Source organism: Alosa pseudoharengus, unplaced genomic scaffold (genome assembly GCF_046254945.1).
Source record: "Alosa pseudoharengus isolate Yale_2024_CS ecotype anadromous, Long Island Sound unplaced genomic scaffold, YU_APseudo_1.1 YU_APseudo_1.1_scf_9, whole genome shotgun sequence".
NCBI lineage: Eukaryota > Metazoa > Chordata > Actinopteri > Clupeiformes > Clupeidae > Alosa > Alosa pseudoharengus.
The window spans coordinates 19,967,761-19,979,964 of NW_027468881.1; the positions used below are offsets into that span (position 1 = coordinate 19,967,761).

At 47.1% G+C, this 12,204-nt stretch overlaps 1 protein-coding gene across 17 annotated transcripts in view; it reads right to left on the reverse strand.

Moving 5' to 3' along the window:
• Positions 1-287: 287 nt before the first annotated feature.
• Positions 288-12,204, reverse strand: part of huwe1 (HECT, UBA and WWE domain containing E3 ubiquitin protein ligase 1) — a 55,304-nt gene continuing 43,387 nt past the window's right edge. For 15 of the 17 annotated variants that reach the window (XM_076277562.1, XM_076277570.1, XM_076277568.1 and 12 more), the window contains 15 exons: positions 11,964-12,120; positions 11,571-11,703; positions 10,788-10,990; positions 9,830-10,110; positions 8,208-8,310; positions 7,409-7,558; positions 6,887-7,132; positions 4,378-4,495; positions 4,058-4,198; positions 3,008-3,295; positions 2,769-2,874; positions 2,516-2,633; positions 2,052-2,233; positions 1,577-1,767; positions 288-1,446 (listed from right to left, as the gene is read on the reverse strand). In XM_076277562.1, coding sequence (XP_076133677.1) covers positions 1,344-1,446; positions 1,577-1,767; positions 2,052-2,233; positions 2,516-2,633; positions 2,769-2,874; positions 3,008-3,295; positions 4,058-4,198; positions 4,378-4,495; positions 6,887-7,132; positions 7,409-7,558; positions 8,208-8,310; positions 9,830-10,110; positions 10,788-10,990; positions 11,571-11,703; positions 11,964-12,120 — 2,520 coding nt within the window. In that variant the 3' untranslated portion in view covers positions 288-1,343. The remainder of the gene's footprint in view (positions 1,447-1,576; positions 1,768-2,051; positions 2,234-2,515; positions 2,634-2,768; positions 2,875-3,007; positions 3,296-4,057; positions 4,199-4,377; positions 4,496-6,886; positions 7,133-7,408; positions 7,559-8,207; positions 8,311-9,829; positions 10,111-10,787; positions 10,991-11,570; positions 11,704-11,963; positions 12,121-12,204) is intronic. The other 2 variants (XM_076277571.1, XM_076277572.1) reach the window with 1 other exon arrangement.

Below are 12,204 nucleotides of genomic sequence, written 5' to 3' on the forward strand. Positions count from 1 at the left end.
AAGAGTTGGTCCTGGAATCGAGGCAGAGACTGAGAGGATGAGGAAGAGCTGCCTGTGTGTGTGTGTGTGTGTGTGTGTGTGTGTGATGGTGTTTGACTGTGCGGTTGTCACACAGCAGTAAAAGAGCAGTGCAGCATGGGACAAGCGCGTGGGCAGGCGACACTCAGGGACCAGCTAAAGGCGACACTGGAGCTGTCTGGATGGCAGTTAGCTGCTGAGACAAGGCCAGTCACTCTACCCTCCCTCACACAATCAAGACAGACAGCTCAGCAAGCACCACTGCTCAATGCAAAACCAAACACAAACAGGTTTATTCACCTAAAAAAAAAAGAGGCTTTTGCAATGTTAATAACTCTGTGTATATGTACAGATACCAGCTAACTGGACTGGAAAAAAAGGTTACAAATGTTGCATTCTTCCAAGGACGAATGGAAACAACTGTAAAACACACAGCCAACTCAATTTATGCATTTATTTAAGTAGCAATTTATTCTCTGATCTCTTGCGGAGAGGCTGGTTTCAGTGGTTGAACTGACCACCCCCCAATCCCGCCATCAGTCAGAATGCCTGTGGATTCTCCCCTCCCCTCCCCGAACAGCCCACCCCAACCGTAATCCTTCACTTGTTAACCTTTATCTCTATAGAATCCTTCCCCCCCCCCAAAATACCACAAAAGTTGCCTTAAAAATGTCACCCTTTGAAAAGTCTCTGCATTCTCATCTCCTGTTAGGCCTTGAGCTTTGTTCCACACCCTCCCCCACACTGAAGATCCCCCGTTCCAAGCTTACCATGAGGTCACAAATTAGCAGAGGACAATCAGCGGTTTTCCCCCAAGTGTTTTATATCCATCCTTTCACACGCACAACCTTCTCTTTTTGTCTTTTTGTCATTTTTTTTTTTACACAGCCAAAAGGAAAAAAAAGATTAAACATAATAAACTCCCAAACCTTTTGTACAGAGAAAAACTAAATGGAGAAACATCTTTTTTTTTTCTTCTCCTCATATTAGTCCAAGTATTATCCTCCATTATCGTCTCTCAGGTTTTGCAATTTAATAGGGAAGGGAGACACACAAATATACCAAATACAGTTCTGTGTGTCTGTGTGAGGCTCTGTGTGTAGTAGGCAAATGTCAATAAGTCGCTCTGGCTTGCATCATCTCTCCAATGCCATCTGGTTTATATGTATTAGAAACAAATAGATCTTGGCCATGTCTACGATAGTGTGAATATGCATGTGTGTTTTGTCTTAAGTTAAGAATATGTGAGTCTAAACCTGTGTGTGTGTCAGTAGATGTGTATGTTTGTGTGTGTGTTTGTGTGTGTGTACGTGTAAGGAAAGTCTCTAGGCCAGTCCAAAGCCCTCTGAGCATTCCTGAATGGCCATCAGCAGCATGTGTCTCAGCTTCTCATAGCTCTCATACGCCGGGAGGTCCAGCTGATTAAAGCTGCAACAGACAATGAGAGAGAGGAAGAATGCAGGAGGTGGTGAGTGGCAGGTCAGCATTTCCACACAACGAAAACATGCCACGTGTGCGGACGGGCACAACACTCCTATCGGAGTTGGCAGAAACTTACCAAGTGTGTGCAGAGGGCAGGCGGTCAGTAGAGCGGTCATCGCGGTGGATCTGGAACTTCTGTATGCCGTTCATGCCCTCCAGCGCGGCGAAGCCCTGCAGGGGCACCTTGGACGTGCCCGTGACGAACTGCAGGAATTTGGCCCGGTCCGCTTGGTCAAAGGAGCGCAGGGCACGCCAGAACCACTGGATCTGTGCACAGCAGGGAGGGAAGACAGACTGAGAGGCAGACTCTGGCTTTATGACAAAGCTGCCACACTTATTTGCCAAAGATGTGTGCCATGTAGAGACTTATCTGCCAAAGATTTCTCATTCATGGTGAGTAAAGAAGGATATACAACTCAGATAGGGCTTGACCCTTACAAAGCATAAAGTAATGGGTGTACCTGTATGGAGCTTGACCCTAACAAAGTATAAAGTAATGGGTGTACCTGTACGGAGCTTGACCCTAACAAAGCATAAAGTGATGTGTGTACCTGTATGGAGCTGGCCTGGTACTTGTGATACTCGGTGTTGGCCTTCAGGTCGTCGATGTCGATGGTGGGAAGGCCAGAGATGAGCAGCTCCAACTCCTGCTCCGTGAAGATGGAGATGAGCCGCTTGGGAATGATCTCATAGAAACCCTCCAGGAAGGCTGCCAGCTGCTTACGAATGGCACCTACAAAAGGAATAAGAGCAACAACAACAAAAACAACTCCATCAGAATGTAGGGGAGATAAACAGTCAGAGCTTTGGTGACTGAGAGACTGATACTCTTTGAGGCTGTTGTTTGACAGCCCGAGGGCAAAGCGGTGAAAGGCATCAAAGCCCCCTGCTTACACACAGCTCTCGTCTGAGGGATTTACTGCGCAGAGGCACTTTCCCCTTGACAGAGTGCGCAGGAGAGATGAGAGGAACAGGCTGTGTGTGTGTGTGTGTGCGTGTGTATATGTGTGCTCACCGGTCATCTTCATCTGACACACAAGGTGCACATACTCCTTCTTGTTCTCCTCTGTCACCACGATGTTGGCGCCGTTGGGCTTCAAGTCGCGCACCTCGCACACCCCAAACTCCTGGACCTGTGGAGCCAGAACAGAGGAAGAAGAGTCAGCCGCCACTCTCCTGCACAGAACACCTACGCAGGAACCACAAGACAGAGAGGAGTCCAGAGGGGGGAAATGGAGAAAAAAAAAAAAAAAGGCCAAGCATCTCGCCTCTGTGCTGAATGTCAGCTCGTAGCCCAGGGTGGACACGTCATTCTCCAGCAGGTACACCAGCCCCTGGAAGAAGGGGTAGTCTTCACTCTCCATGTCTGTGTACCTGAGAGAGAGAAAGGAGAGAGGGTGTGAGAGAATGAATACAGGAGGTATTCACTAATCAAACACACCCAACGAAACAGCGCTAGGAGATACTCCTAGCGTTTTGTTGATGGGACTGTGTTGTGAGGCTGTACCTGACGCTCTTGCCCAGGATGTGCTTGTAGAAGCTGCGCGTGAAATAGCACTCGAGCAGCCGGTTGTCGTAGACGGCCTTGGCCACCACGCGGCCCACGAACTTGAAGTAGCTGAGGTGGTTGGGGTTGCAGTGGGACGAGGGGTTGATGGTGTAGGTGACGCGGTCGCCGGGCGACGTGCGGAACAGCGCGTACATGGGGTTGAACATCTCGCGCGAGATGATCATGTACCACTCCCTCAGTAGCCCACCTGCATCCTGGCCCTCCTCGCCCTCAAACACGATGTAGCTGCACATAGGAGAGAACAGGGGGAGACGGTGAGCAGTGTGTGTGTGTGTGTGTGTGTGTGTGTGTGTGTGTGTGTGTGTGTGTGTGTGTGTGTGTGTGTGTTTGGGGTGTGCGAGGTTTGTGTGAGCAGTGTGTGTGTATGTGTGTAGTGTGTGTGTGTGTGTGTGTGTGTGTGTTTGTGAGAAACAGGCACAAGTTACAGACTAGTGCTTGGGCTGGTTTTAGAGTATATTTTTATGTTGTAGGGCAGCATGTTTTTGTGTGTTTGCACACGCAGTCACGAGGGGTGGATTATAAAGGCACACAGTCTGTTCCTGTGTCCTCTGGATTTGTGCCATTGTGTTCTCTGTGGGAATAATGATGAGCTTGTGAGCGTGTGCGCGCGCGCACGTGTGTGTGTGTGTGTGTGTGTATATGTCACTCTCAATCTGTTCTTGACTGCTGAGGCCCGATGGTGTACACGGACTCTGCGCTGTGCAGAAGTCAGAGTGTTGCTGTGCATTTGTGTGTGTGGGCGTGTTTTAATTACTCTGGCGTCTTGCTGTGCGCTGCCTCCCTGAAGCGCTGAGGAAAAACCCCAAAGAGGCGGAATCTGGATGAAGGTGTGTGACTAGGTATGAGCTTTTTTTAGCTTCTGAGTGAGACAGAGAGTGTGTGTGTGTGTGTGTGAGAGAGTGAGAGAGTGAGAGAGAGAGTATGCGACGGAGAGTGTGTGAGAGCATGTGAGTGAGTGTTTGTCCAGACGTAGCTGGGTGAACTCACAGTCTGTTCTTCATGTCCTCTGGGCTCTTGCGGTGCAGCTCTCTGTAGGAGTCCTCAAAGACATGGTCTCTCCTCACATGAACGGCCATGTCCTCCTTCCTCAGGCCCTCGTCCAGACGCTCCAGCTCTTGACGGAAATACCTAGGAGGGTGCACACACACACACACACACACACACACACACACACACACACGCACACGCACAATAAGATGTGATGAATAACCATACTGAGGATCAAGAAGACATTCAGGCCCTATTGTGGGAGTATGGAGATATGCAGAAAAACCCAGGGTTAGAAAAAGATGGGAAGGAAGCCCTACTTGCGTTTGACATCAAAGTCTAGTATGCGGATGTAGTCCACCAGCACGGCGAAGGGGCCATCTGCCAGGTGAGTGGTAGACTGGCGCAGGATCTGGTTGAGCACTGTACGATGGGTCTCTGTGGAGAGAGAGGGGGAGAGAGAGGGAGAGAGAGAGAAAGAGAGGAACACAGAAAAGAGAGCAAAGGAGGAACAGAAGAAGTAAAAAAAGGTCAATAGAATTCGTTGGCTTTTCCACATAATTCCACTCAGTACAGCGTGAAACAGGATTAACCCAGACTGGTCAGACTAGTGACAGGAGACGGATGCAAAGCAACCAGCGGCTATTCATTTTAAATCAGAGTTGCCGTTTTACAGCAACAAGAGACAAGTGGTCGTTACTCTGCCAGCTAAGCGGAGCCAAAATAGATGAAGTCTATTTTTTGCAAATCCTGAGGGACAGTGTGACTGCCAAACTGAGTGAAGGCAACATGACAAACGTTGCTTGAAACTCAACTTGAGCTAACTCATAGATGGCCGTACTGCTGTTTAAAAGTAATACGTTCAGGATTTGTGTCCTTATATTTTGTAAAAGTTAGCTAGAATTAGGCACTATAAATAGGCACTATTTATTTATTATTCCTTTTTTTATTCTAATTTTATTACTACTAGTGCAGTGCCCGTTCAGACATGCGTTTCCTGTAGAAAACCCGTAGCCCAATTACATGTCCGCAGGTAGACCTGCTTTAAAAATAGGATGATGGGGGGAAAAACATAATTCCAGCTAAGCATTCAATAAGGAATACTGAATATTATATTATAATAAAAGAATTTAAGCATGGCTGCATGTGATATTTTTTACAGATCAAAATGACATAAGCTTAACAGCTGTTTTGAGTTAAGGCTCTTCAAATTATTTTGTGGAATGATGCATCTGAAATTTGCTACGATATAACTCAAAAACAATCTCTGGTAGCCTATAGGTGACATCACGCTTTGTCTGCCACTGATTGTATGTAGCCAGTCGAGTGTGGCATTCAGAAACGTCCTTAAATTCGGGACCATTAGCGCACGTTTCAATTTCAGACCTTGCAGTCGGAATTGTCGTTTGTTTATTGATAGTATAAAGACCTGAGCTATTCGAAGTGTCAGTTTATTGCACATCATGTTTACGTCATTCTGAATAGCCACTGCATACCCGTGTTTGTTGGCGTGTTGTTACAAAATCCGCGGAATCATTTTATGTAAGCATACTGCACAGAGGGAGTCTTTATTGTTGAGGTCAGACATGATAATCATCCAAACATCTTGACCCGCGCTGTGCCCTGATTCAGTACTGCCAAAACGTCCCTCTCTGTCTCTGGTCCTGCGCTGTGCTGTGTAAGAGGGGGAGTGGCTACAGTAGAGCGGAGAAAGCCAATGTGTGCTTCTTTTACCGATATATTTTACATTACTTATCCAAACAACATCAAACTCGACACTGCACTTACTTGTGCCCGTAGCAAGACACCTGTCAAGTTTAAAATCAATTGGACTAACAGTCAATAGATATGCGAATAACAGACAGACAGACAGACGTTCCTGTAATTTATAGATAGATTGCTTATTTATCTAAATTCACTCGACTAACTATTTTAATAATGTTTTCTTATATGTTTTTGCATGTTATTGTTAATTGTTTAATTTCTTAACCTATTCTAATTTCTTTTTCTTCGTCTACCACTATTTTACTTAAAGCAATGGTTTGGAGTAATTCCACTCTAGGGTCCTTTGCACCATGACCCCGAGCCAAACACTTCGGAAAAAAATATAAAAAACTGGATATACCAAAAAACTTTGATGTAATCGCTTCCTGCCAGGACTTTTACAGGCTTTTCCCAAATCACTGAAGTAACGTCTAAGTATAGTATAAGTATATATACTCTTTTGATCCCGTGAGGGAAATTTGGTCTCTGCATTTAACCCAATCCGTGAATTAGTGAAATACAGCACACAGTGAGGTGAAGCACACACTAATCCCGGCGCAGTGAGCTGCCTGCATCAACAGCGGCGCTCGGGGAGCAGTGAGGGGTTCGGGTGCCTTGCTCAAGGGCACTTCAGCCGTGGCCCACTGGTCGGGGCTCGAACCAGCAACCCTCCGGTTACAAGTCCAGAGTGCTAACCAGTGGGCCACGGCTGCCCTATCTGTCTATGCAGCGGTAGATAGCAGCAGAGTAGAAGCTATCAAGTGTTATTTAAATAAACTCCTGGTGTACTTACAAACTTTCCAATGCCTCGTTTTATGAGTAAAGAACATAGTTGTACTACTGTGGAAGTTTCGTACCATTCTGGGAATTATTAGTGGGGTAATTTACGAGATACTAAGTTGGTTCCATTAGCGCCTGCAGAAAGTCATTAGTTTCTGACAGCGCTACTCGACCAGGGTTCGACAAAGGGAAAAAAGGTTCTGAAGGTTCTGGGAGGGTGTTTGGCTCGTGTGTGTGTGTTAAGAGCAAGGAGGAGACACAGACAGAGGAAAAAATGGGACTCACCAGCGAAGCGCAGGAACTTCTGGGTGTCGGGGGGCAGGTTGGAGGAGATGTGCATAGAGGAGGGCTCTCTGGAGAAGAAGGGGTCCAGGGAGGAGGGCGTGGCGGGGGTGAGGGGAGCCGGCGACAGTGGCGGTGGCTCATCCTTGATGTGGGACAGTTGGCTCTCTCGGGTGTCTCGCACCGGCGGCTTGCTCTCACGCTCCGTTGCATGCACAAGGAAAAAGGCCTCCACCGCTGGCTGTAACACTACACAAGAAAGCAAGAGTGTCACTCACACACACACCTGGACTAGGGGACGCTAGAAGACTGTTCACTGAGAAAAGGGCTCCTTTCAGACCGTTTAAAAAGCAACATTTTCCACACAGAACCTGTGACATCTACCATGACACAAAAGAAAGTCTTCAGAGCTAACTATCATCAAGGCTTGCAACTTAAGTTTCTATCAACAAATCCTTCAACAGTCAACTTTCTCGGGTTCAGTGATGTCCAGCAGCCCTCTCTCCCTCGGCCCCCTGTGCTTACCCAGAACTGCATGCTGGTCGTGCGACTCCTCCAGCTCCTTCAGGCACTCGCCCAGCATGTCCCACAGCTCGTCCAGCAGCAGCTGCTCGCTGAGCAGGGGCAGGTCGGGCAGACGCTCCTCCTGCTCCGCCTGGCTGCTGCCCTCCTCTCCTGCACAACCACACAGCACACATCACTTAGGCAGGGATCACATTGACTAGAGGCAAGCAGCAGATTTCCTATTGTTCGCTATGGTTCGGCAGCGGAACAGGTATGAGCGGCAGCATAGCATCAAACAATTTTAGCGTTGAACTTGATTCAACTTTCAAAGCGTAATGCGAGGCTTGCCAATTGTCAGTTTAGGCAATAGAACGTAGACCACTCGGGTGGTAAACTTTGGAACAAGATATAACTTATTATGGTCTGAGCGTTGCGTTACGCTTTACCACTGCTTCGTTATTTCCAAAGTGATCTCTGTCTTACAGAACAAGCACCCACCCAGACCTATGGGGTGATAAGTTTCACAACTAAGGCTGCAACGATTGATTGATTAGATTGATTAATTAAATTAAATTGCCAACTATTTGGATAATCTATTTGTATCATTTTTTAAGGAAAATACATCTATATTCTCTCTAGCTTTTAAAATGTTCATTTCTACTTACTCCTCTATGACAGTGAACTAAATATCTTTGGTATGTGGACAAAACAGGGCATTTGAAGACATAATCTTGAATATGTGGGAGATCAATCAACTATGAAAACAATCAATGGTTACAGCCCTATTCACAACAGTGTCGGGTTGGTTGGTTGTTTTTACCCAGAGGTGCTCCGTCCTGCTCCTGGGGCGAGGGCTGGTCCACATCCATGGGGGAGTCGTCTCGCTGGGCGGACGGGGGCTCAGACGCTGAATGCACCTCAGACTGAGGTCAGGGAAGAAGGGAAGATGACGATTAGACAACATGATAAACCCTGAGGCCATCAGTGAATGTCTGAGTAAGTCTGTGTGTGTGTGTGTGTGTGTTTGTGTGTGTGTGTCTGAGTGAGTCTGTGTGTGTGTGTGAATACACACATGCCCATGTGTTTCTCAGTTTGTGGCAAATGTGTGTGAATTACACAGTGACATTTAAAAAGAGGAGCAGTGCCCATCATATGCACCGTAATTAGGGATTAGTATGCCATGCATCAACACACAGAATATCTGTGGGGGGAGCAGGAAGGGAGCAGAAGCACTGCGCAATGGCAGCCAGCCATAAGAGAGACATACAAACACATACACACACCCACCCACACACACACACACACGTACGTGATGGACAGATGGAGAAATGTGATTAAATGAAACAAAAGATCGGATATCCAGAAAAGAGACAGGCAAGCAGTACATTCAACGCTGTGCCTATAAGCCAGATCATGTCACATGTACAGGAGGCTGTCAGCGGATAGAGTGATGGAGAGAGATCCTAAGTGGCCGTGAGGCAGCGACAGGCTGCTCTCTTTAGTGTCTACCACCATGTGACCATGTCAGAGTCTGAGGTGAGTGACAAGCTTAAGAGTGTTAAAAGGTGTCTGAAGGAGCATCACTGCTGAAGTGTGTGAGGTTTGCTGAGGTGTGTGTGTGTGTGTGTGTAATCAGTACACATCTGGGAAGACAGTCAGCTTATTGTCATTACTTAGTAAGCTTATTGTCATTACTTAGTGACCTTATTGTCATTACTTAGTGACCTTATTGTCATTACTTAGTGACCTTATTGCCATTACTTATCGGAACTCCCCCTATTACCGTCGGCCCCGTATTTCCACCGTCTTGCGTGTATGTGTCACTTAATATCCATTTCTATACAAACCAAGACAGCGGACTCCTAAAGAAACGCAACCACCCACACCATAGGTGTATCTAAATTAGCTATGTGGTAAACAAAATCGGATATTTCAGGCAGTAAATGCTCCCGTTAAGAACCAAACCAGATTTTGTTCAAATCTACACATCTATGGCTACTGAAAAATGTAAGGTTCATTTAGTAAATGTTATTTTGAAGTGTGAAAAAACATTGTTGTTATAGAATTTCTGAACAATAGTGGTGATAATTGGGGGTGTTACGATAGCAATTCACAGGGACACATGTGATGGCACTAGAAAAGACGACCTTATTTTTTCAGACAATAGATTTTGTAAGCAGAGCAAACGTGTGCAATGGATGCATATGAATATGACCGTGTTTGTGAGTGTTTAGGATGGGTAATGGAAACATCCAATAAACCGATGTTACAGTTTATAACAACATGTGATCTGTGGCCTGTCATGGCAGCTGCGGATGGAGCTGCATGGCGGCACGTGGTGTGGTGTCCTGTCCTGTCCATGGGGCATGCGCTAAGCGGTGCATGTATGGGGTGAGTAGTGTGAGTAGCAGGCTGGCTGCTGTCAGTGCGGCCCATGCTAACCGTGGCGGTGCTGGCCGTGCCGGGAGGGGGGGCGCTGTGGGCGACAGCGGCTGCCGGGACCGTGGCAGCAGGGGCAGGCGGGGCTGAGGGTCCGGCAGACACAGCAACAGCAGCAGCGGCGGAGGAGGAGGTGGTAGTGGTGGTGGAGGTGGGTGGGGGGGCCTGCTGCAGGCGGCGAGCCCGCTGGCCCTCTCTCACCATCTGAATGATGGCGTCGGCCTCGGCCTCCAGCTGACGCACCGCAGCCTGGATGCTGCTGGCTGAGCCCAGACTGGTGGAGCCTGGGAAGGAGAAAGAAGGAGGAGAAGGAAGGAGGGAGAGGAAGAGAGGGAGGGAGAGAGATGGTTAGAAAACCACCAGTGACATCCTGTAGATCAGTAACAGTTCTTCCCTGTAATAATTACAGCCACTGGGAATCTAGACCAGTATGTGGCCATCCTACAGGTCCCGGCCATCTGTTTCCCTCAGCAGTGACTCGTGGTTCGACTGCCTCACTCTAACTCAAACACTGACTGCATTTTACTGGGCATGATCACAGCTGTCAGCCCTTTTATGTCAGAAACACATGCTCCCTCTTGTTTTGGAGACATCACCTTCCAGGATGTTGTGGAGGTATTTCTGCACACATGCGTAGTAAACAGCTTCTGAAACTGTTGTATAGTAATAGTATTCTAATCCTGCCCCGGGCATAAAGCAATTTATCCGCCTGATCTATAGTGCTACAGTCCAATCAATTCTAAGATATTTACATTACACCTGCAAGTGTTTTTTTCCACACTTCAAAAGGTTGCAATATCCAGAGAAGATTGCCTAATTGATTTTTGCAGGAACTGATATTATAAAAAAATAATTGTCATAATAACATTGACACATTGGACCTAGCTACAAGGCTTGTGCAATAACCATTCTTGTTTCATTTAAGAGTGTGTGTGTGTGTTTGTGTGTGTGTGTGTCTTACTAAGTCGTCCGGTCTGCTTGGCCTTCTTGTTGGCGCGGCGCGTGTCCTCGCGCAGCTGGATGATGACCTGCAGCACGCGCAGGAAGAACTTCTGTGTGGACGTCTTGGAGGTGAGCGAGCTCATGCAGGGCAGCTGCAGCTCACGGCCACCCAGTGGGCGCTTCTGCGCCGCCACAATCACAACGTTCTCCTGACCGTCAAACCTGCCCGCGAGAGGAATGGGCTATTTAGGAATTCAAATCAGCAGTGCTCAAGGTTTCACAACTATGAGTTGATGGGTATTACATTTACTTTTGAACTTCTTGATCTAATGAGTCTGAAACATAACAAAATGTAAAAAACTTGAAAGGGTCTGAAAATATTCCAGATGCACTGTAACAACTTGGTATGGAAATACCAACTCTCCGGATAAAATGGCCTTTTTTTCTCTCTGTAGTGTCATTTGAGTATACTATTAAGTATATAAGTAGTTTTTATGAGTAATTAATTTTAGTTTTATTTGTTTTACATCAGTATCAAATCAGAACACACTTGACATGTCTACACTTCGATGGGAAATCTGAACGGATGAGTCTACAAATATTATTTACCAAAATTACACCACTGGCTGATACCAGAATTGGTACGGGGAAAAACAGGTTAAATAAACCGATCTGAGCAGATTTCTGACAAAGATTCTTTAGACAGCTGTGGCCACATTCCAGTTGCAACATGACCATATCAATGTCAGAGGCCTGTGGAGTGTTGTCACTACAGAAGTACTCCTCATCCCCCCTTTCTCACCTGCTGGTCATCTTGCCCTTGAGGCGGCCGGTGAGGGAGGAGTCTTCGTGTGCTGATTCAGGAGACTGGGCATCGGCCCGGGCTCTCCTCTGCTGCTCCAGATTATACTCCCTCAGCTCTGCCAATAAAGTGCCTGAGGGGGGGAGGGAGAGAAAAGAAAGAAAGAAAGAAAGAAAGAAAGAAAGAAAGAAAGAGGGAAACACCACACAGTTAAAAAGCGGCAGGAAAAAATCTATTCCCACACAAGCTCATCACATTCCTCCATTCATGTCTAATTATGTCTAATACACACATGTGCAATCTGAGGGCTAACTGAACAATCTTTTTGTAGAGGTTTAGTGGGGTTAACTGACCAATATATTTGTAAAAGTAGTGTTGGTAAGGTTAACTGACCGATCTGTTTGCAGAGAGTGTATCCCAGGTGACGCGCTCCGGTCAACAGCAGGCGGAGGACAGTGTCACGTGTTAGGCCATCCCCTCGGGACAGCTGCAGCAGGATGTTGGCTGCATCCTCCAGACCCTCCTCAGAACACGAGTGAGACGTCAGCACCTGCACACACACACACACACACACACACACGTACACACGGTCAGGAGGGGGTTCCTACAGCTGACCACTCAGCTGAGTCAGCAC